At 45.0% G+C, this 24,368-nt stretch overlaps 1 protein-coding gene across 1 annotated transcript in view; it reads left to right on the top strand.

Annotated features, from left to right (window-relative positions):
- Positions 1-2,581: 2,581 nt before the first annotated feature.
- LOC144697903 (uncharacterized) overlaps positions 2,582-24,368 on the top strand; it is a 60,947-nt gene continuing 39,160 nt past the window's right edge. Inside the window, exons 1-3 of the mRNA XM_078569865.1 lie at positions 2,582-2,664; positions 7,629-8,075; positions 9,098-9,682. Of these exons, the coding sequence (XP_078425991.1) occupies positions 2,582-2,664; positions 7,629-8,075; positions 9,098-9,682 (1,115 nt within the window). The remainder of the gene's footprint in view (positions 2,665-7,628; positions 8,076-9,097; positions 9,683-24,368) is intronic.

The following is a 24,368-nucleotide window of genomic DNA, read 5'->3' as shown; positions in this document are numbered from 1 at the left end:
CTGGACATGTTCCTTTTGCCTGCAGAGGACAGGTTCCTGTTTCTGAATGTATGTCGCTTCTGCTAAATCTTCTTGATCGGAACTCGTGTCCCCTGAGCGTTATCCTGGACTGCTGGATTACTAACCTAGTGACAGTACCACTACACCGCCGTCTTCTCTGAAACTCTTTGGGCTACATTTAAGTTTTTAGTGGGTGGTTGCACCGCAAGAAAGTTTAATGACTCTTGATGGCCTGTGTTGACAACTCTTGTTTGGACATGGAGGCAATTATTTGGCCTTGATCAACCATCCTGGCATTGACCATTGATTAACTTGCCTTCGATATTTCCTCCCAATTTTTCAGCAATTAGATGAGGTTATGTTCTTTTTTAGCCATCTTAATGCCTTTTAAGGAAATATGTCCTCTTTTTCAATCCTCTTAATGCTTCTTAAGAAGATATTTTCTCTTTTTCCATATCTTAATGCCTTTTAAAGAAGATATTTTCCTTTGTTCAATTATCTTAATGCCTTTTGAGAAATGCTCTCTTTTTCAGTCATCTTAATGCCTTATAATATGCCGCCTCCATGCATTTGAGGAGATATTTGATCATCTTAATGTCTTTTAAGAAGCTTTTCAAAATTCTCCAGATTTTGGGAAGGTTCCATTAGATAGGCATATAGCAAATGTGATTCCTTTATTCAAGAAGGGAGGGAGACAGGAAGCAGGAAATTACAGGCTCGTTAGCTTAACATCTGTCATAGGGAAAATGTTATTAAGGATGTTATAGCAAGGCATTTAGAAAAACTCAAAGCAATCAGGCAGAGTCAACATGGTGTTTTGAAAGGGGAATCATGTTTAACCAATTTATTGGCGTTCTTTGAAGGAGCCACATGTGCTATGGATAAAGGGGAACCGGTAGATGTACTGTACTTAGATTTTCAGATGACATTTGATAAAGTGCCACACAAACGCTATTGTGGAAAATAAAAGCTCGTAGGTGTAAGGGTGTATTGGCATGGATAGAAGATTGGCTGGCTAACAGGAAACAGAGGGTAGCCATAAATGGATCTTTCTCTGGTTGGCAGGATGTGACGAGTGGTGTACCGCAGGGGTCAATGCTGGGACCTCAACTTTTCACAATTTATGTAAATGACTTGGATGAAGGGGCAGATGGTTTGGTGGCTACATTTGCTGCCGACACAAAGATAGATAGGAAAATAAGCTGTGAAGAGGACATAATGAGGTAGACATAGATAGGTTAAGTGAGTGGACAAAGACCAGGCAAATGGACTACAATATGGGCAAATGTCAAATTGTCCATTTTGGCAGGAAGAATAAAAAAGAAGCATATTATCTAAATGGTGAGAGATTGCAGAGATCTAAGATTCTGGATGATCTGGGTGTCCTAGTGCATGAATCACAAAAGGTTAGTATGCAGATACAACAAGTAATTAGGAAAGCTAATAGAATGTAATAGTTTATGCGAGGTGAATTGAATACAAAAGTAGGGAGGTTATGCTTCAGTTGTACAGGGCACTGGTGAGACCACACCTGGACTACTGTGTACAGTATTGGTCACCTTATTTAAGGAAGGTTGTAAGTGCGTTGGAAGCAGTTCAGTGAAGGTTTACTACACTAATACCAGGAATGGGTGGGTTGTCTTATGAGGAAACATTGGACAGGTTAGGTTTGTATCCGCTGGAATTTAGAAGAGTAAGAGGTGACTTGATCGAAACATTTATGATCCTGAGGGGTCAGTGGATGTGGAGAGGATGTTTTCTCTTGTGGGAAAATCTAGAACTAGGGGTCACTATTTAAAAATGTCGCTCATTTAAGACAGAGATGAGGAGAAATTTTTTCTCTCGGAGGGTGGTGGGTCATGAAACTCTCTTATTTGAAAGGCGGTGGAAGCAAGGTCTTTTAATATTTTTAAGGCAGCGCTACATAGATTCTTGATTGACAAGGGGGTGACAGGTTATCAGGGGTAGGAGGAGGTTACAATCAGATCAGCCATGATTTTATTGAATGGCGGAGCACACTTGAAGGGTCTTGTGGCCTACTCCTGCTCCTAGTTCATATGTTTGTATATGTTCTCATTTTGGTTATCGTAATGCATTTAAGAAGATAAGTTCTCTTTTTCAGTCATCTTAATGCCTTCTGAGAAAACATGTTTTGTATCTTAATGCATTTTAGAACATTTGTCCTCTTTTCCAGTCATTTGGGAAGATGTGTTCTACTTATCAATCATCTTAATGCCTTTTGAGAAAATATGTCCTTTTTAGTCATCTCATGACCTTTTAAGAAGATGTGCTCTCTTTTTGCGAATGCCTTTTAAGATGTTCTCTTTTTCAGTCATCTTAATGTCTTCATCTTCACGTCTTTTGAGAAGATAGGTCCCCATATCCTTCAGCATGTTAATGCCTTTTTGCGACGCATTTTTGGGGAAAGGGGCTTGTAACAGCGGGAGGGGCCGAATAACCACCCCAACCACGTGGTCCTCATTTTGAATTGTGACCGTTGGCAGGAAAGCCCGAGCCGCCCACCGCCCACGGGGTCTGGAGGTGGTGGTCAGCTGATTGGACGGCGGGCCGCCGCCGCGCAATGGGCGAAGCAGAAACGCCCGCCGTGATTGGTCGCGGGGGCGCGGCGATGGCTGTCCCCGCCCCCTCCCTGCGGCCGCCCCGGTATTTAAGCCGTTAGCTGGAGGGGGAAGAGACACCATTTGAGGGTGTGAGGTGGAGGGGCTGGTCATGGAATAAAGTAGAAATAAAACATTATAAGAGGGAACACTGTTTTTGAAATAAGGTTACTCTAATCAGGAGAGGCTCCCCTTTGTTTTAAAAAGTGAAATAAAAGGCAGCCAGGACGTCATTGGGATGCCAGTTTAGGCAGGGTCAAAGGTCACCCAAACATTGGCCAACTAATGTGGCTCTGACTGCATGTCAGAACTGTTGGACTTAAATTAAAAGTTTCCCTCTTAAGAGGAAAGATATGGCTTTAACAGATAGGAGAGGTTGCGATGTAGTCCTAGAGTAAGTCAGCGAAGTGTGTCAGGTTGGAGGTGGGCAAGTGACCAGTGGGCAGGCTGAAGAGTTGAAATAAGGCAGTAAAGGGTCTCAGAGCACCAAAGGTCCAGGTAAGACGAAATGGCAGGAGTTACGTGCACACACACACACCATCATCATCATCACACCATCATCATTGCATGTGGGGTAAAAGGGAGAACGGCGCCAATTTCATTGGGGATTCGCCGAGTGCCCCTCGCTCAAAGGGAGCCAGGGTGACGCCCCAGAGCGAATTGCTTTGGCCTTGCACCCTTCAGCCACCTCACGGAGCCCTGGCCAATGTTGGCGCGTGGGCGGATTTGGGTGCCCCACGCCCGAAACGCGGCAAGCCGCCTCGCTGGTGGCAGCAAGCAATAAAGGGCGGCGAATGGTATGTCGGCTCTCCCCTTGCGAGGGAGGTGCTGTTTTAAGAGTAAGGAAGTTTTGCCCCCATTATACAAGGCGTCGGCGAGACCACACCTGGAGTACATGTGCACAAGTTTCAGTCTTCTTAGCTAAGGAGACTTGCCTTTGGTGGGGATACAGTGAGAGTTCACGAGACTGATCCCTGGGATGCTAGCATGGGCGTGAAGCACAGAATGGCCTCCTTACTCATTCCGTGAATCCCTACGAGAGGGCCGTCCTACGAGGTGAGATTGAAGTAGGGGAGCCTGTTACCGCTGGAGTTTGGAAGAACGAGAAGTGATCGGACTGAAACTTTGAACATTCTTCGAGGGTTAGACGGGGTCGGTGCTGACAGAGTGTTTCCCTCCTGCGGCTGTAAAGTCTAGAATGGGGGGCGGCGAGGGCATCACAGTCTCAGGGTGAGCGGTCGTCCATTTTGGACTGAGATGAGGGGAAATTCCTTCACTCGGAGGGTTGTGAATCTTTGGAATTCTAAACCCCTCCCCCTCCCCCCACCACCACCACCCGAGAGCTGTGGGTGCTCCGTTGCTAAGTTTATTCAGGTCTGAGACTGATAGGATTTTGAGCGGAAGGGATAGGGCGGACGGTGGAGTCGAGGCAGAAGATCAGCGGCCATCCTATTGAATGGGGGAGGGGGGCAGGCCCGAGGAGCTGAATGGCCTCTCCCTGTGCTGCCGAATGGCCTGTTTCTGTGCCCTATATCCTGTGTGGTTTCCGACAAGTGCCCCAGTTCCTTCTGCTAACGTCCCTCATGCGAAAAACCGACAGATTTGTAATAGCAGGCAGACCTTTAAACAATAGTGAGTAAAAACGGGGCTCATGAAATAATTTATTATTGAGGAAGTAAATAGGAAGGGAAACCCCCGTTTAAAAATCACACCATCGTAACTGATATTGACTTTCATCATTCTTTCAACCAAAATTCACCCGCTGACTCTCCCTCCCAAAGCGGAGCTCAAATTCAGTGGTATTGTGGTCACCGTTTGCAAGGCCGTCATTGACTGTTGAATGATTAACAAATCCCCCCGGTTGCCCCTCCTCTCTAACTCTCGCCTGGCCTGTTCCCGAGCCAGTTTGAAAATGTACTGTTCTAGAAAAACTGTCCTGACTGTGTTCTAGAAATTTGAGACCGCGAGTAGAGTGCTGGTGCAGTGTTGTGGGTTTAAACTGCCCACCCGTGTACGTGACGGTGATGAGGAAAGCTCACAGGTGGCTCCTGAATTATTTCATGAGCCCCATTTTTATTCACTACTGTTTAACGTTCTGCCTACTATTACAAATGTGTTGGTTTTTGGCATGAAGGATGTTAGCAGAAGGAACTGAGACACTGGTCGGAAACTACACAGGATTATATGGTGCAGAAACAGACCATGGCCCAACCAGCCCTTGCTGCTGTTTATGCTCTACTCGAACCTCCTCCTATAGTCCTCATCCAAATCTATCATTGTAACCTCTCTATTCCTTTCTCCTTCATGTGTTCACCCAGCTTCCCTTAAACACATCTACACTATTCACCTCAACCACTCCCTGTGGGACCGAGTTCCACATTCTCTCCCACTCTCTGGGTAAAGGAGTTTCTCCTGAATTCCCCATTGGATTTCTTTGTGACTGTCTTATATTGACAGCCTCTGGTTCTGCTCTTCCCCACAAGAGGAAAAGTTCTCTCTGTATCCACTCTTATCGAAACCTTTCATCATTTTAAAGACTTCTACTAGGTCACCCCTCAGCCTTCCATTTTTTCCAAAAGAGACCCAGCCTGCCAACCCTTGCCTGATATGTATACCCACGCATTTCTGGGATCATCCTTGTAAATCTTCTCTGCACCCTTTCCAGGGCCCCTGTATCCTTTTTATAATATGGTGAACAGAACTGCACACAGTACCGTAAGTCTGGTCTAATCTCGGTTTGGTGCTGGTTTAGCAGAACTTCCCTACTTTTCAATTCTAGCCCTCTAGAGATAAAGCCTAGTGTTTGTTTGCTTATTTTTATGGCCTCGCTAACCTGTGGCACGGTTTTCAATGATTGACATATTCGTAACCGAGATCCCTTTATTCCTCTACTCCACCTAGACTACCATCTTCCAAGTAATTAGTGACCTCGCTGTTCTTCCTACCAAAATGAACTACCTCACAATTATCTGTGCTGAACTTTATTTGCCAATTATTTTCCCATCCTGCAAGTTTGTTGCTGTCCTCCTGTAATTTGTTGCAGCCCTCCTCAGTACTGACTCTTTCCCCCAGCACCCCCCTGCCAATTTGGCGTCAGAGGCAAATTTAGAGATTGCATTGTGAAACTATTCCAATACTCCCGAGACTGATATAATGCCGGACAGTAGCAGAATAGGATCCCCTCTGCTATTCCCCAAGACCTGTCCCAGTTTCAGTAGTATAATGCAGTCTTCCCTAGTTGAATATCTGATGAGAGAGTGATCGCCTTCAAACTTTTATTCTCATTCACGGGACTTGGGCACTGCTGGCAAAGTCAGGATTTAATGCCCTTCCCTAAATTGCTCCTTGAGAAAGTGGTGGTGAGCTGCTGCCTTGAGTATAACTGAAAGGCTTGTTAGGCCATTTCAGAGGGCAGTTAGGAGTCAACCATATTGTTGGGGCCTGGAGTCACACGTAGGCCAGACCAGGTAAGGTTGGCAGATTTCCTTCCCTAAAGGACATTAGTGACCCAGATAGGTTTTTTCAACAATCAGATAGTTTCATGGTCACCGTCACTGAGACTAGCTTTCAATTCCAGATTTATTTAATGAACTGAATTTAAATTCCCTCCTGCCATGTTAGGATCCAAACACACATCCAGACCACTGGATTGCTAGCCTAATAACATAACTGCCCAGGCAATCCCGTTTAATAAAAGTCGGAAGGAGTTCTTCCAAATCACCCTTGTCACACCAGTTGTTGAACCACACATTGAACATTTTGATCTTGTCTACTCTATGCCAATTTACTGATGGATGAGATAGTAATCTAGAGGTTATTACTTTTGTTTTCGCTTTTTAATTTAGGCCCTAGTTGCTCATGCTCCCTGAGCAGAACCTCTTACACGATAATAACTTTGTAGCTGGTACCTACATGAACCACGATAACTGGGCCCTCTCCCTCCTTCTCCACATTACTCTCCAGCCTGAGGAGATGTCCTTAAATCCATTACTGAGCAGGCTGCACAGCATTCGTGACTCACACCCTTGGCTACTGTCCCCGACTGTTCCTACATTCTGTTCTCTCCGCCACCTGCCACCCCCAACTGGAATGGTCCCCTGTAACTCGGTACCATGGTCACTTTGCTCATACATCAAGCTGCTGTCCTCATGGCTCCAAGAACTTTGAATTTATTGGACAAGTGCAAAGTTCTACCTTCTTGATACCCATACCTGTATCACCAGTAGTCACACCCTCCCATCCCTGACCACAGACTAAATCTGATATTATGTAACTTAAGGCGAGTGGTTTCTTGCTGAATCAAATTGTTCAGGCAACTTTCTCCCCATTGTCCAAAGTTCAGGCTCCAGCTGAACAACTCTGAGCTGACCTTCCTCGAGCTGCATTTACTGTGTTTGTTGTGGATCACATTGGTGCCGACCAACTTCCAAATGCTACGGCTGCAACACATCATATCAAGTCAATTCTGATCTGGAAGTTACTCAATATCAGAGTATTTCCATCATTTTCTATTTTTATTGTATATTTTCAGCATCCACAGTATTTTTGCTTTTCTTTGACCAGGGGAATGTGAGAATATGGAAATCGTTATATTAAGAGTTTGCGAAGCATGTCTGAGCTGGGAACTCATGGGTACAATCACACCACAAAAACACCGTCCACCAGCTGTATGTAGACAGAGATTCACTTAGTCATCCCATTTACTGACACAAGAACACAGTCACGTCAGAGGGAGACCATTCAGATACTTTATATGCCCGGAGGGATCTATTCAGTATTTCCACTAGTTAACACTTCAGCTTTAAAAGTTCAAAGCAATTGATATACAATCAGTTGGTGATGAGGAGCTGTTTAATGTTCTGTTTGCGAGAAAAGACACACTCGTTCACACTGCTTGCTAAGAATCCAGTCAGTTCACATTTGACATCAAGGGTTTTTTTCCTGCTGTTAATCAAATCCAGGGTAGAACTATGGATGCTGTGTCAACTGACTGAACCATTTTATATCCAGGGTTCAAATCGTAATCGGACCACAGAAGATGATGCTGTATTCGATGAAACAGGTTGTCAATGGCGGTGCGGGTTACCCAGCATTCACCGAGAGGCGGAATGTATCCTATCTGTACAACAGACGATTGTTGCACATGCGCAGTGCCGCTCTGACTGGAACATGCGCAGTACAGGTGTTGGGTCAGGTCGGACGGGCACGTGTCAGAGCTGCCGGGAGACAGAAACTGACTGGAGCCGGCGAGTCGGGGCAGAGGCTTCAGAAACACCCGGTGTTGGCCGCAATCCCAGATCACAGCCTCCATGTCCTGTGTTTGCAGCTCCGGGGCTTCTTCCCGGTGACAGAGCCGGGTTCAGGCGAAGAGGCTCCGGGGCGGGAGATTCAGAAACTGCGGGGAGACCGCGGGCCGCCCGGGGGCTCAGAAACTGGGGGGACGGACTCAGGGTCCGGGTAAGACCCACCCGGGAGGGTTTCCCCCTCCTGTGTCCCGCCCAACGGCAGCTGGGGTCCCGCCTGAGACCCTGAATCAGAGACACAGGAGCTGGAGAACTGAACCCAGGCAGAGGAGAGGGAGGGAGAAAACTGGGAGTGGAGGAAAGAAATGGTGGAGATGGTGAGATGGGTTTGGATTTCAGCCCAGGGAGGAGGGAGAGTGTGTGGGACGGGGATTTACAGCTTTGGGGGAACAAGAGAAACAAAAGATGTTCCATAGAAACTAGAATTTCTGTCCTGGATTTAAAGTGATGATTTTTGTAAACTCGTTTTACAGGGTATTAAACGGAGGTGACTGGCAGACAGAAAACGCAAAGCAAACATCACATCAAAATCTGTCAGAGGCACTGAATTCATCAGGACCTGAATAACATCAGCTTTTGAATGTGGAAGGACAAATGTTTGTCTATTCTGTCTTTGGGAAAGGATTTCAAACATCGGTGTGACTGGAAAAGCACCAACACACACACCCGAGTGAGAGTGTTCCAGTGAACTGACTTTGGAAAAAACTTTAAGCAGTTACACAGTCTAGAAAAATATCGTACCATTCACAGTGGGGAGAAACTGTTCACATGTTGTGTGTGGATAAGGCTTCAACTAAGCGTCCAACCTGAAGAGAGACAAGGACCCCCACACCATGGAGAAACCATGGAAATGTGTGGACTGTGGGAAGGGATTCAATTCCCCATCGCAACTGGAAGTTCATCGGCGCAGTCATACTGTGGAGAGACCGTTCACCTGCTCTATCTGTGGGAAGAGATTCACCCATTTGTACAACCTTCGGATCCACCAGCGAGTTCACACTGAGGAGAGGCCATTCACCTGCCCTGTGTGTGGGAAGGACTTCACTCGGTCATCCCACGTTGTGACACACCAACTTGTTCACACTGATAAGAGACCGTTTACATGTTCTGACTGTGAGAAGAGTTTTAAATGCAGAAAAGGTCTGCTGATACATAACGTATTCACACTTGGGAGAGGCCGTTCACCTGCACCGATTGTGGGAAGGGATTCAGCCGTCCGTCTGCCCTACTGAATCACCAGCGAATTCACACTGGGGAGAGGCCATTCACCTGCTCCGACTGTGGGAAGGGCTTCATTAATTCATCCAACCTTCTGATACACCAGCAACTTCACACGGGGGATAGACCATTCACCTGCTCTGACTGTGGGAAGGGATTCACCCGTTCATCTAACCTTCTGACACACCAACAGGTTCACACTGAGGAGAGACCATTCACTTGCTCCATGTGTGGGAAGGGATTCACTCGGTCATCCAACCTATTGAATCACCAGCGAGTACACACTGGAGAGAGGCCTTTCACCTGCTCCGTTTGTGGGAAGGGATTCACTCAGTTATCCAACCTGCTGACACACCAGAGCATTCACAGTGGGGAGAGGCCATTTACCTGCTCTGTGTGTGGGAAGGGATTTTCTCATTCATCCTATCTGCTGAAACACCAGCGAGTTCACAGTGGGGAGAGGCCATTCACCTGTAATGCCTGTGGAAAGGCATTCACTCAGTCATCACACCTGCGAACACACCAGTGGGTTCATAAGCGACTGTAAGGTTTGGATTCTACTCCTGTTGATGATGTTAATCATATCAGGACTGAACCATGTTCATTCTGACTGTCCTGACCTGTTGATGAGGTTCAATATTCTGAGTAAATGTGAAATAAATCAGCTTTGTAGATTTTTGTTTTTCCCTCCTAAGTGTTTAACATCACCTGGCTGGAGTCAGAAAGGACAACCTAGGGGAGGATCGTACGGCAGGAACAGAACTTCAGCCTGGACACAGTCCGTCAGGGTCACTCTGAGGGACCCCCAAACAACACTTTGGTCTTTCTCATCTTTCTTCACTGACGGCACAATCCCCATGTGGGTGAATGCTGAGGTGTGTAAGAAATGTGCCTCAGCTGCTCTTGCCCATGGTTCAGAGCTCCTGGACATGGAACAGAAGGCTCCTTTACAACTGGGTTTAGAGTCAGGAAGAACAATGGTGAATGCTGGAAACATGCTGCCAAATCAAAGGTTGGTGTAAAACTGTGATCTGTTCCTGACCGAAAGTGAAACGGCAGGTTTAAGTTTCCAGTCTGAAAATAGTTCTTAATAAGTCTAAATTGTTTCAATATGTTTGTGTGTCAGTCCCGAGTCACTGAATCGAAACATGCTGAAATTTATTGGGTTAAAATCTGCATTAAACTAGAAGCTGGAGGAGTTCACAGGAGGCTGTTAACTGCTGGGACAATAATACAACAGTTTGATTCCCAGATAAAGAATGACCTGCAGCGTATGTCCAAGAATTCCCAGTTTTATTGATGTGTGCTTCCCACACATTTTAAATATACCTCACTCCTACCAGCCTTTAACTATCAGAAAGGTAACAGAGAGAAGGCTGAAGCTGTGTCTGCCCCTTTAACTTCATAGTGTCAGGACCCCTTCGGTCCCTTTAAGAATGAGTGATTTGTTCAGCTGAAGATTCCTATTGGTAGTTTTCTGGGCGGTTTCCTTATTCTGATCATTCCCGGTGAGCCTTGGGTGTGTGTCCCCGGGCGCATGAACCGCCTGTCCCTGGGTGTGTGAACCTGATCTATGTGGTCCTCGCCTGTGGGCTCTCGTGTTTCTCTCCATCATGTTTATTCTGCTCCTTCTGCTTGCAGTTGCTGTTTGTGATTTTATTATCTGGAAGTTTAACAGTAACGGTATGTTATTTAACAGTAACAATGTTATGTCTACATGTCAATGTAGATGTAAAATGTCACCTTAGCTCCTTAAACATTTTAGTAGCAGCTTGGTTGCAGTGACGACACTGATTTCAGAATCTCTAGATTGTAGATTTCACCTTCAGAACCTGAGCATATTGACCAGGCTTCTAACCTCATCATGATATTCAAAATCTGCAATTGAAAGCTGGTCTCAGTGATGGTGTCCATGAAACTATAATCGATTGTTGTAAAAACCCATCTGCTTCACTAATGTCCTTTATGGAAGGAAATCTGCCGTCCTCACCTGGTCCGGCCCACATGTGAGGCCAGACTCACAAAGCAATGTGGTTAACTCTTAACTGCCCTCTGAAATAACCGAGGAAGCCACTCTGTTCAAGGACAGTTAATGTTGGGCAACAAACGTTGGCCTTGCCAGTGACACCCACAGTCCATCAAAGAATAAAACAAAATATATTTTGCATGTGAAGATTCAATCATTTCAAGTATAAATTTAATGATAGCTATCAGCAGCTATTAACTCTGTTATGTTTTTGATAGTTAAAGGCTGGTAGGAGTGAGGTATATTTAAAAGGACAGTGTGTGGGAAGCACACATCAATTTCTAATGACTCTCGTGTTATGTGGGTAATATTTGTGTCGAAAGGATGGGGTGAATCTTGTAACAATCTCCCAAAGATTAACTGGGATTGAGGGGCAAGACTAAAGGTGAGCATTAATGCACTGTATTTTACACTACTTAGTGACAAACTCTGTTGTGTTAAAGTTTACTAATTCACAGTGGTGTAGCACTGAGTCATTTGCTCAGATAGATTTTTAATGTTAAGGATTATTTTTCCTGCAGGATTTTCTATTTAGCTTCCACCTGACCCACTGATTGTGTCAGACAGAATCTAGAACCGTCTCCTCAGTCGAATGGACTGCTGCAGGATCCTAATGGTATCCAATTAAAAATCTGTCAACTGGTTAACAGACACAACTGAAACCAGCTCAACACAAAATGTGTGTGTGTGCGTGCGTGCACATGCGTGTGTTTGTGTCTCTGTGTCTGATTGTGAACACATCATTCTTCACATTTGCAATGTATTTCCTGAAGTAATTATCTTCAAGTATTTTAGTCCTTTATTTCCATTTATTCAAAATGTAATATCTTTGCAAATTTTTTAATAGCACTGACAATTATCTGGAACCCATTCTCTGGGGTGCTGCTATTTAGAAAACAATCTCACACTGACCATTCAATTACCAATATGAGCACATCTGTCCCCAAACTCACTTCACCTCTCAAGTCCGTATGACTCTTCTTCAGAGCATGTGGTCTTCTTCAGTCATACGGACTCAAAACATTAACTCTGCTTCTCTCCCCATAGATGCTGTCAGACCTGCTGAGTTTTTCCAGCATTTACTGTTTTCATTGCAGATTTTCAGCATCTGCAATATTTTGCTTTTATTTCACTTAACCTCTTTCCTCTCTCTTTCAGACACGCACTTAATCTCTCTCTCTCTTTGACTCTGTCTAAGTCACTTAACCTCTCTCCTCTCTCTCTCAGACACTAAGTCACTTAATCTCTCTGTTTCAGAGAGTGCCGAAATTCACTTAATTTTTTTCTCTCTCTCTGAGAAAGAACCTAACACACTTAACCTCACTTAGCCTCTCTTCTCTGTCTGAGGCAGCGCTCAACGTACAGAGAGTCATTCCCCTCTCTCTCTCTCACTCTCAGACAGGCCTCGATTCACTTTAACTCTCCTATTTTCTGATAACTATTTTTGGGCAAAATTATTTATTTTATATAATTTCCCCTCATTTCTTCCAAGGGTAACCATCAGCTCGTTTTCCCCTTCAGTGAATATGTTAAAACCCCAAATAAGCTTGTGTTTAAATCTTTAAATTGGGAATGGAGGTGAATGTAACGCTGAGACCGGCAGCAATCTGTGTGGTTGTTCTTGATGCTGTCACAGTGAGTTCACCCTCACAGGCAGGAAGACTGTTCTCGGTGATAACATGAAACTGACACCTGCTGTTTCATTCTCAGGAAACACAACTTCCTGTTTCTCTGCTGCCGGTTCCAAACCACACATCTCACTTCTGAGCAGAAAATAAATGCAGGGGCCACGGTCGGGTGAGAACATCTGTCAAGGCGGCCTATATCTGGCCACAGATACAGGGCAGAGTCACACAGATCACATTGCGGTGACATTTACAAATGAGCCTGTTGTTTCTGTTCAGAGTCTCCATTCCCGGACAAATGTGGCTGTGTCTGTGGGTCAGTCACTGAGTTCCCTCTGCTCTCCATAGCCAGGAACTGATAGCCTACACCTTTCCATTTTATATCATTCTCTCACATTCTGTATTACTTGCTTCCTCTATTTCTCAGCTTTATCTTTCACCACCTCATCTTTCTGTTTTTTTTAAGTGTCTCAGTTTTTCTCTGTCTTTGTCTCTCCTTTCCTCTATATCTCTCTCGATGTCATTGTGTTCCTGTTTAATTGAGATGTTCAATATCATGAAGGGTTTTTGATAGATTAAAGAAGGAAAAACGGCTAAAGGCAGAAAATGCTGCAAAAACTCAGCAGGTCTGGCAGCATCTGTGGCCAGAGAAACAGATTTAAGGTTTCGAGTCCAATCTGATGCTTCTTTTGAGCGGGAAAAACAGGGGCTGTCCTTCTTAGATCAGGAAAGGTTAAGGGGAAATTTAATGGAGGTGTTCAAAATGAGGAAGGATTTGTAATAGTGTCGAAAGGGAGAAACTGTTTCCAGGAGCAGGAAGGTTTGTAACCAGAGGACACAGAGATTTAAGATATTTGACGACAGAATCGGAAGGGGTGATGAGAACATTTTTACGCAGTGATTTGATATGACCTGGAATGCACACACTGACAGGGGGTTGAAAGCAAATATAATAACTTTCAAAGGGAATTGGATCAATACTCGAAGAGGGGAAAATTGGCAGAGTTATAGTGAATGGGACTAATTGGACGGTTCACTCGTCTTTAATATTCTGAATTTTCCTCTCCTGAGGTTTTAACATTTGATCTTTTCAATCATAATGTGTCTCAAACAGAAGATTTAAAACGTTGGTTTCTATGAGCTGTCAGATCTGTTTCCTGTGTGTCTGTGTAACTTGGGAACTGCAGGCAAGGAAGAGAAGGAACCGATTCTTTTCAGTTCCTCAGATGCACCATTATCACCTCCGATACCAGAAATCTCTGGAGTTCCCCATGTCGTCATTGCCCTCCCCTTGGGTATAACAGCTCCCAGTCAGGTGGAGTCAGTCACATGTGTCTCTGTCATGACATTTCCACTCCTATTTTATCACACACCTCCCTGTGACACTCACCATAACACAGAAACTTTCAACAAAAATATTATCCACATAACACTAGAGTCCTTCTGACTCGGGGTGAGTGTGTCACCAATTAGTCAATGTTGACATCAGTTCCCATTCCGCCAGACTGTGTCTGTGTTATTACACTAAACCCATCCCATTCACATTGCATTCATCCTTGGCTCTGTTACTAGACATTAGGCAACACATTGATATATCAATAGGCCATGACTCACTCAGACTGCTTTAAGAGATCCAATCTTTGATTTTGGTGCACTAGATACTGACTGTATTATCATTACACTGGATCCAATGATGTGTTCACTAACACACTGAAACCTGACTCTTATTATTGGAACAAACACTGTATTTTTTACACTCAAAGTGAGCCAAACCTTTTCTTTTCTTCCTTTGGGCCCCATCTGCACTCTTACTGTATCAGACCCTGTGTTTGTAATTGTTACACTTGTACTCTGCCACTGTTATTATTAAAAAATAACGTATTTGATTGTCACATTTCCATGTTTTTAACTTGATTATTTAGTCTGTATGTGAATTTCCTCATGTAAGTCACACTGCAATTCAGCCTTTGGTCTGAAAACTTGTTTCTTGAATAAAATACCATTATTATAGCTCACAGTGTAGGGTCATAAACTCAGAATTACCACTTGGCAGGGTACAGGAGGGTAAACAGTGACTGGGATTGAACCTCACCATCACACAGCACCTTCACGAAAGAAAGGGAGAAAAATCTGACTGTTGTTTTCCTGTTGATGTTGATCGGCCACCTTCTACCATCTGAAGCATTCTGGGTGCATCATCGGCCATCGTTCTCAGATGGGACAGGAGCTAAAGGAAGGTGTTCAGCTCATTATGTTTATACTAGCTCTTTAGTGAAACTATCGAATTAGTACCACTCCCCTTTTCTTTACTCATAAACTTGAATACTTCTTCCCTTTAAGTATTTATTCAATTCTCCGAAGAATGTTGCTGTTGAATCTGCTTACAGCACCCTTTCAGGCAGTGCATTCCAGATCACAACAACACACTGCTTAAAAAAAATTTTGAAATCTGTATCCTCTGATTAACAATTCTTCTGTTACTGGAGATCCTTCCTCTTTCTTTAGTTTGTCAAAGCCATTCATGATTGCTTTGACAAACGTCATAACATTCAAGGCTATGGGATTAGTTAGGTCAGGTGTTTCTCATGTGTTGGTGCAGACTCAATGGGCAAAAGGATCTCTTCTGCACTGTGTGATTCTGAAAACTGCTATTGCATCTTTTTTTTTTGAAAAGGTGGTGGTGAGCTGCCATTATTGACCTGTTTCAGTCCATGTGGTGTAAGTTCTGGGCATTTTAAGAGTCAACCATATTGCTGTGGGTCTGGAGTCATATACAGTGCAGGCCAGGCCAGGTGAAGATGGCAGATTTCCTTCTTAGTGCTCCAGATGGGTTTTTTATAACAAGCGACAATGGCTTCATCATCATCATGAGAACTTGGTGGAATTTGAACCCCAGTCTCCAGAGCATTACCCTGGGTCTCTGGATTACTGGTCTAGTGATAATACCTCTATGCCATCACCTCCCCTTTTAACTCTTTGCTCCAAGGAAAACAATCCCTGTTTCTCCAGTCTCTCCATATAACTGAAGCCTCTTATCCTTGGTACCATTCTAGCAAATCTCTTTCGCACCCTCTCTCAGGCTTTCACATCCTGTTTAAAGTATGATGCCCAGAAATGAATACAGCACTCCAACTGAGGTCTCACCATCGGTTTATAAAATCAGTATTAACTCATTTAACATAAGCTCACTCAAAATAAATTGTTTCAAATCTGCACTAAGAAAACACATGGAGGAGTTCACAGGAGGCTGTTAACTGCTGCTACAATCGTATAACTAACATTCAATCCCCAGAAAAAGGGTATGATAACATTGTGGTTATCCATCGGTATTCCCTTGTGTCAAGGATGATTTTTTCTTTTGGATGACTGGGATGTCAGTGTTAGCTGTGGGTTCACAAATGACTAATGAGCCCTATTTTAGCCTTGCTCTCCCTGCAGTGAGGACATGGGGGTTGTTGGCCAGTAGAGTTGGTGATGGATTGTTGACTCGAGCAGCTGCTCTCTCTGTTCGTCTCTCTCAGTGGCAGCTCTTGTTGATTGAAAAGTTTATGGATGATGAATCAACATTTTGGAGGCAATTGGGAATCTGCTTCCCAAGTGTTTCTGTGAAGAGAGTAGAATGTCACAGAGGCCTTGAAGTTGTCTTTGAAAAGTTTCCTTTGGCCCCGTGTGAAGGGCCTTCCTGGTGTAGCTCTGAATACAGCACCTGTTTGTTAATCTGAATTCAGGCATTCTGACGACATGCCCAGACATTGCGGTTACATTACTGGATTAGTAATCTAGAGGGAATAATGATCTGGAGATGTGAGTTCAAATCCCATCACAACGGTTAGAGGTTTTAAATTCAGTTAATTCTATAAATCTGGAATAAAAATCAACTATAAAATTGTTATCAGTGATCATGAAACGAATGCATTGTTATAAAAGTCCAACTGGTCTCCTGACATCCTCTAAGAAAGGAAACCTGCCATCCCAATCTCATCTGGTCTACAGGTGACTCCAGACCAACAGCAATGTGCTTGACCCTTTGAAATGATGCATAAGCTACTTGGTGTATTAAAACCACTCGGAGAAAGTAAAATTCAAATGGACTGCAGCAGTTCGTGAAGGCAGATCACCATCATATTCTCAAGGGCAATTAGGGATAGCAATAAATGCCCGCATTGCCTGTGATACCCACATCCTGTGATGAATGAAAAAAAAGGAGCTGCAGCTTGCTTCCAGGTTTCTCTGTGTTATTGGTGTGTGACAGCATAACTAAACATACACAACCAGGCATATCCACAAGACAACAATCCTGACAGTTACTCACTGAAAGAATTCACTCACTCACCCCATCTGCTGAGTTCACATTTGACTGGAGGGATTGGATTCCGCGTCATTGCTGCTGTTTTGGTAAAGCTTTGGGGAATTTGCAATTCACCATCGATTCCCTTCTTTTTGGTGGATAATGGAGGTTCTGTGCACTTGGGCTTCTTTTTAATTTGGTTGCTAATTTTATTGGCTGCCCGACACTCGCCCCAATCCCCACGTCGTTGCAAAAAAGCCTCACTATTCGCCAATTAGGACATTCGATGGCGAGGACTTTACCCAGCATGCCCCGCGGTGGTGACTGTCCCCTATTCCCCATCACAGGCGAGCAGTGCGCAGGCGCAGTGCCGCCCAGTGTTTGGAGCATGCGCCATAACGGCGATGCGGAGTCCATTGTCTGTCTTATCTCCAAACCGGTAAGGAAGTGAAAACACGGAGGGAGCGATAGAGGCGGCGAGAGGACGGGGAGGGTTTCTAAACACATCGCAAAGGCTCCAAACCTCGAATAAGATCCTGAGATACCCCCATTTTCTTCCCAGTTCTTTTTTCCGAACAAGCGCAAGTTAACGGCCGCCATTTTGCTTCAGCGGGGAGCAAAGCGCATGCGTTGACGTCTTGGTGACGCAAAAGTGAGTGGGCGGGGCTGCAGGGATTGTTACCAACCGGGTCCCAGTACCTGGGAGTTGAAGAAATCTGGGCAACACATTTTTAAACATCTTCACCCACCCCCAGGCTGCAGGTGATGTTTGCAGCCTACAGGAGTCCATGGGCCATGTTATATTCATTGTGAGAGGTTGCTGCTCCTCAATGCCTGGTCACACTTCAGACCCAGGCTCCTAATCTATGGCTGCCAGTGTGGAGGGGGGGTACATCACAGACTCTCAGAATCACACAGCGCAGAAGATGCCCTTCGGCCCATCGAGTCTGCACCGACATGTGAGAAACTCCTGACCTACCTACCTAATCTCATTTACCAGCACTTGGCCCATATCCTTGAATGTTATGACGTGCCAAGTGCTCATCCAGGTACTTTTCAAAGGATGTGAGGCAACCCGCCTCCACCACCCTCCCAGGCAGTGCATTCCAGACCGTCACCACCCTCTTGGGTAAAAAAGCTTTTCCTCACATCCCCCCCTAAACCTTCTGCCCCTCACCTTGAACTTGTGTCCCCTCATGACTAACCCTTCAACTAAGGGGAACAGCTGCTCCCTATCCACCCTGTCCATGCCCCTCATAATCTTGTACACCTCGATCAGGTCGCCCCCTCAGTCTTCTCTGCTCCAACGAAAACAACCCAAGTCTATCCAACCTCTCTTCGTAACTTAAATGTTTCATCCCAGGCAACATCCTAGTGAATCTCCTCTGCACCCTCTCCAGTGCAATCACACCCTTCCTATAATGTGGCAACCAGAACTGCACACAGTACTCCAGCTGTGGCCTCACCAAGGTTCTATACAACTCCAACATGACCTCCCTACTTTTGTAATCTATGCCTCAATTGATAAAGGCAAGTGTCCCATATGCCTTTTTCACCACCCCACTAACATGCCCTAACACCTTCAGAGATAAATGGACACACACACCAAGGTCCCTTTGTTCCTCAGAACTTCCTAGTGTCGTGCTGTTCATTGAATACTTCCTTGTCAAATTACTCCTTCCAAAGTGTATCACCCCACACCTTTCAGGGTTAAATTCTATCTGCCACTTATCTGCCCATTTGACCATCTCGTCTGTATTTTACTGTAGCCCAAGACACTCAACCTCACTGTTAACCACCTGGCCAATCTTTGTGTCATCCGCAAACTTACTAATCCTACCCCCCACATCGTCATCTATATCATTTATATAAATGACGAATAATAGGGGACCCAGCACAGATCCCTGTGGTATGCCACTGGACACAGGCTTCCAGTCACTAAAGCATTCACCCAGTGATGATGAAGGGATGGTGATATATGTCCAAATCAACAACAGCAATCTGTATTTATATTGCGCCTTTAATGTAACAAAATGTTCCAAGGCATTTCACAGAAATGTTACAAAGTGTATTTGACACTGAGCCGCGTAAGGAGATAAAAGCAAAATACTGCGGAAGCTATAAATCTGAAACAAAAACAGAAAATGCTGGAAAAACTCAGCAGGTCTGACAGCAGCCGTGGAGAGAGAAACAGAGTTAACGTTTCGAGGAGAAAAGTGAGGTGGAGAGGTTTAGGGAGGAAATTCCAGAGCTTGGGGCCTGGACAACTGAAAGAACAGCCACTAATGGTGCAGTGATTAAAATCAGGAATGCTGAAGAGGCTGGAAATAGATTAGTGCAGATATCTTGGAGGTTAGTGAGGCTGGAGAAGGTTACAGAGATAGGGTGGGGTGAGACCATGGAAGGATTTGAAAACAAGGATGAGAAACTTAAAATATAGGTGCTTCTTAACCCAGAACCTTTGTAGGTCAGTGAGCACGGGGGTGATGAGTGAACAAGACTTGGTGTGAGTAAGCACACGGGCAGCAGAGTTTTGGATGACCTCAAGATTACAGAGAGGTTGAATGTTGGAGGCCGGCCGGGAGTGTGTTAGGATAGTTAAGTGTAGAGGTGACAAAGAACCGGATGACGGTTTCAGCAGCAGATGAGCTGAGACTAGGGTGGAGTTGGACGATGTTACTGAGGTGGGAATATACGGAAATGGTGATGATGCAGATATGTTCTTGAAATATGACACAGTGGGTGTGAACAGTCTGGTTCAGCTTCTGACAGTTGCCGGGGAGAGACATATGGATTAGGAGCAGGGGTAGGTCATTCGGCCCCTCAAGTCTGCTCCACCATTCAATAAGATCGTGGCTGATCTGATTTTAACGTCACATTCCTGCCTTTCATTCAATAACCTTTCACCCCCTTGCTTATCCAGAATCTGTCTACCTCTGCCTTAAAAACATATTCAAAGACTCTACTTCCTTTTGAGGAAGAGTTCCAAAGACTCACTACCCTCAGAGAGAAAAAAATTCTCCTCATCTCTGTCTTGAATGGGCAACCCCTTACTTAGTTCTAGATTCTCCCACAAGAGGAAACATCCTCTCTACATCCACCCTGTCAAGACCCCTCAGGTTATTAAAGGTTTCAATCAAGTCACCTCTTACTCTTCTAAACTCTAGTAGTTACAAACCCAGCCTGTCCAACCAATCCTCAAAAGACAACCCGCCCATTGAAGGTATTAGCCTGGTAACCCTCTGAACTACTTCAAATACATTTATTTCCTTCCTTAAATAAGGAGACCAATACTGTACACAATACTCCAGATGTGGTCTCACCAATGACTTGTATAACTGAAACATACTCCCTCTACTTTTGTATTCCGTTCCCCGCGCAATAAATAATCCTGATTACTTGCTGTATCTTTTTTTTATTCATTCACGGAATGTGGGCTTCGCTGACTGAGCCAGCATTTATTGCCCATCCCTAGTTGCCCTTGAGAAGGTGGTGGTGAGCTGCCTTCTTGAACTGCTGCAGTCCATGCGGTGTAGGTGCACCCACAGTGCTGTTAGGCACGGAGTTCCAGGATTTTGACCCAGCGACAGTGAAGGAATGGTGATATATTTCCAAGTCAGGATGGTGAGTGACTTGGAGGGGAACTTCCAGGTTGTGGTGTTCCCATCTATCTGCTGCCCTTGTCCTTCTAGGTGGTAGTGGTCATGGGTTTGGAAGGTGCTGTCTAAGGAGCATTGGTGAATTCTTGCAATACATCTTGTAGATGATACACACTGCTGCCACTGTGCATCGGTGGTGGAGGGAGTGAATGTTTGTGGATGTGATGCCAGTCAAGCGGACTGGTTTGGACGGTGTCTAGCTTTTTCAGTGTTGTGGGAACTGCACTCATCCAGGCAAGTGGGGAGTATTCCATCACATTCCTGACTTGTGCCTTGTCGATGGTGGACAGGCTTTGGGGAGTCAGGAGGTGAGTTACTCATCACAGGATTCCTAGCCTCTGACCTGTACTAACCTTTTGCCATTCATTTTTTTAATTCATTCATGGGATGTAACACCTTATCAAATGCCTTCTGGAAATCTAAGTACAGTACATTCACAGAGTGAGATGGATTTGGTGGCTAGGGAGTGAAGTTTGTTGTGGGGACCAAAGACAATGGCTTCAGTCTTCCCAATATTTGAATTAAGGAAATTTCTGCTCATCCAGTACTGGATGTCAGAGAAGTCAGGATGGTGTGTGAGTTGGAGGGTAACTTTGAGGTGATGGTGTTCACATATAACTGCTACCCTGGTCATTCTGGGTGGTGGAGGTTGAGGGTTTGGGAGGCTCTGTTAAAGTTCTCTGTCTCTCTGCTCCCATAGAGCCCAGAGTCTTGTGTAGAAGGAATTCACCCAGTCATCTGACCTGCTGAAGCACCAACAAATTCGCTGGGGAGAGGCCATTTACCTGCCCTGAGTGTGGGAAGGGATTCACCACCTCATCCATCCTGCTGACACACCAGTGAGTTCACAACAATGAGAGACCTTTTAAATGCCCAGACTGCGGGAAGTGCTTTAAAAGTTCCGGGAAACTGATGGCCCATGAACGTGTTCACACTGATATGAGACCATTGAAGTGCTCTCACTGTGGGACTGGGTTCAGGCAATCATCTCAACTCACTGTACATCAGTGAGTTCACAATGATGAGAGACCTTTTAAATGTCCGGACTGCGGGAAGTGTTTTAAAAGTTCTGGGGAACTGACGCGCCATCAACGTGTTCACACTGACGAGAGACCGTTCAGGTGCTCTCACTGCGGGACTGGGTTCGTGCGATCATCTCAGCTCACTGTACACCAGCGCACTCACACTGGGGAGAGGCCATTCACCTGCGCCGAGTGTGGGAAGGGATTCACTACCTCATCCCACCTGCTGAGACACCAGCGAGTTCACAAATAATGACAGCGATTGGATTCTGCTATTCATCATGTTCAGGACTGAACCATCTGCTTCTGTCTGTTTCTGCTGGTGTTAATAAACTCCAGATCACTTACAGGAGCTAATATTCTGGCTAAAAGTCAAATAAATTAGCTTTGTGTTAAACACACACTGTGCTGTGTCTTTTTAGTATTTCTAACATGTTTGTTCCTTTTGAAGGGCTCTCCCTCTCCCCTGTCTCCCCCATCCTCACCAACAACAACTGTGAGGAGCTCATGGAGCTTCTTTGTCACTAAGATTGAGACAATCCGATCAGCTGCCTCTGCTGCTTCCCTCCCTCCCACTATCCCACCGGGCCAAACTGCCTCTAAAGCTCATCCTTGTCTGAGCTTTGAACCTTTTTCCAGTTTCTCTCCCATCTCCCCTCCTGCCCTCTCAGAGCTCATCTTGTCCATGAATCCCACCTCCTGCTCCATCGACCCTATTCCCACTGAGCTGCTGATCAGCCAACTTCCCCATGTTCACTGACTATGTTAACAATTTTCTCTCTCAGACACTGTCCTTCTCTCCTTCAAATCTGCCATCCTCACCCCCTCCTCAAAAAAACAAATCCCTGACCCCGTAATCCTTACAAACTTCTGACCCATCTCCAGCCTCCCTTTCCTCTCCAAAGTCCTTGTTGTCATCTCCCAAATCCCTGCCCATCTTTCCCGGAACTGTATGTTTGAATCCCCCCAATCATGTTTCTGTCTCGTCCTCGACCTGTCTGCAGCCTTTGACAAAGTCGACCACATTATTTGCACCTTCGCCTCTCCCCTGTTGTCCAGCTGGGTGGGGCCGCTCTCTCCTGTCTAATCATAGCCAGAGAATCACTTGCAATGTCTTCCCTTCCCACTCACACAGTTACCTCTGGTGTCCCCGAAGGATCCAGCCTTGGCATTGATTTTCTTATCAACCTGCTCCACACAATAACAGGTGAGATTTTACAGCCCCTCCTGCTGGCAGGATTTTCCAGTCCCGCCAAAGTCAATGGACTGTTGAACGGCTCACCACGTTTCCCGGCCCCGCCCCCACCACAACGGGGCTGTAAAATTCTGCTCATGATCTGAAAACAGTGTCAGTTATCACATTTACACTGACAGCTCCCAGCTCTACTTCACCACCACCTCTCTCAACTTCTCCGCTCTTAGTAAATTATCAGACTGTTTGTCTGATATCCAGTGATGCATGTGCAGAAATTTCCTCCAATTAAATATTGGGAAGGCTGAAGTCATTGTTTTCATTCCCTAGCTACCAACTCCATTCCTCTCCCTGGTAACTGTCTGAGACTCAACAGACTTTTCATATGCTTGATGTCATGTTTGACCCTGAGATGAGTTTCTGGCTCGGGGGTGTCTGTGTGTGTTTATCCTGGTGACTTTTCAGTCAAAATTATGATTTAAATCTTTCCCCAAAGACAGAGCAAACATTTCTTCAATAATCAGGCACATGAATTAAGTGATTCCTTCAGATCTTATCGAGATTTTTAGCTTAGGCTTTCCGTCTGCAAATTCCCGCTAACCCTCTGTAAACAGAGTTTACAAAAGTCATCACTGTCAGCACAGGATAGAAATTCAGAACAGAGAATTCTAGTTTCTATGGAACATTTTTACCCTTTCATTCCCCCAAATCTATAAATCTCTGTCCCGCACACTCCTCTCCCTCTCTGCTCATTGTTCCAGATTCAGTGTCCAGTTTCCTACTTATTCTTTTCTCCTCTCCAGATTCTCTCTCCTGTCCTTAAGCTGGTGACTCAGGCTGTGGATCAATCCCACTCCTTCACTCTAATTCTACCAAATAATGCAGCTCACAACAACAAACCATCTTAAATGACTTTATTAGTAATTTTCAATGTTTGGAAACATTCATCTTTTCCCAATTGTGCAAAACAAAGTCCAGTGTTTAGTTCAGAGCTTCCTTCTCCTCAGGTCTAAGAAGCTGTGTCTATCTGAGTTACATTTATAAAAACTCACTCACTCAGTCAGTGATCAGATCTCACTGAACTTTGACACAAGCTGTGTCTGTCTGAGTTACATTTATACAGACTCAGTAAGTGATCGGGTCTGACTGAGCTACAACAACTGATAATTATATCGAGCTTTTAACATAATAAAATGTCCCAAGGAGTTTCACAGGAGCATAAGGACATATTAGGTCAGATGACTAAAAGCTTGATCAAAGAGGTCGGTTATAAGGAGTGTCTTAAAGGAGGAAAGTGAAGTAGAAAGGTGGAGAGGTTTAGGGAGAAAATTCCAGAGCTTAGGGTCCAGGCAGCTGAAGGCACGGCCACCAATGGTGGAGAGATTAAAATCGGGGATGAAGGAAATCGGGAAATGGT

Source organism: Cetorhinus maximus, chromosome 23 (genome assembly GCF_964194155.1).
Source record: "Cetorhinus maximus chromosome 23, sCetMax3.hap1.1, whole genome shotgun sequence".
NCBI classification, from domain to species: domain Eukaryota; kingdom Metazoa; phylum Chordata; class Chondrichthyes; order Lamniformes; family Cetorhinidae; genus Cetorhinus; species Cetorhinus maximus.
This window is presented reverse-complemented; position numbering and strand designations above follow the sequence as displayed.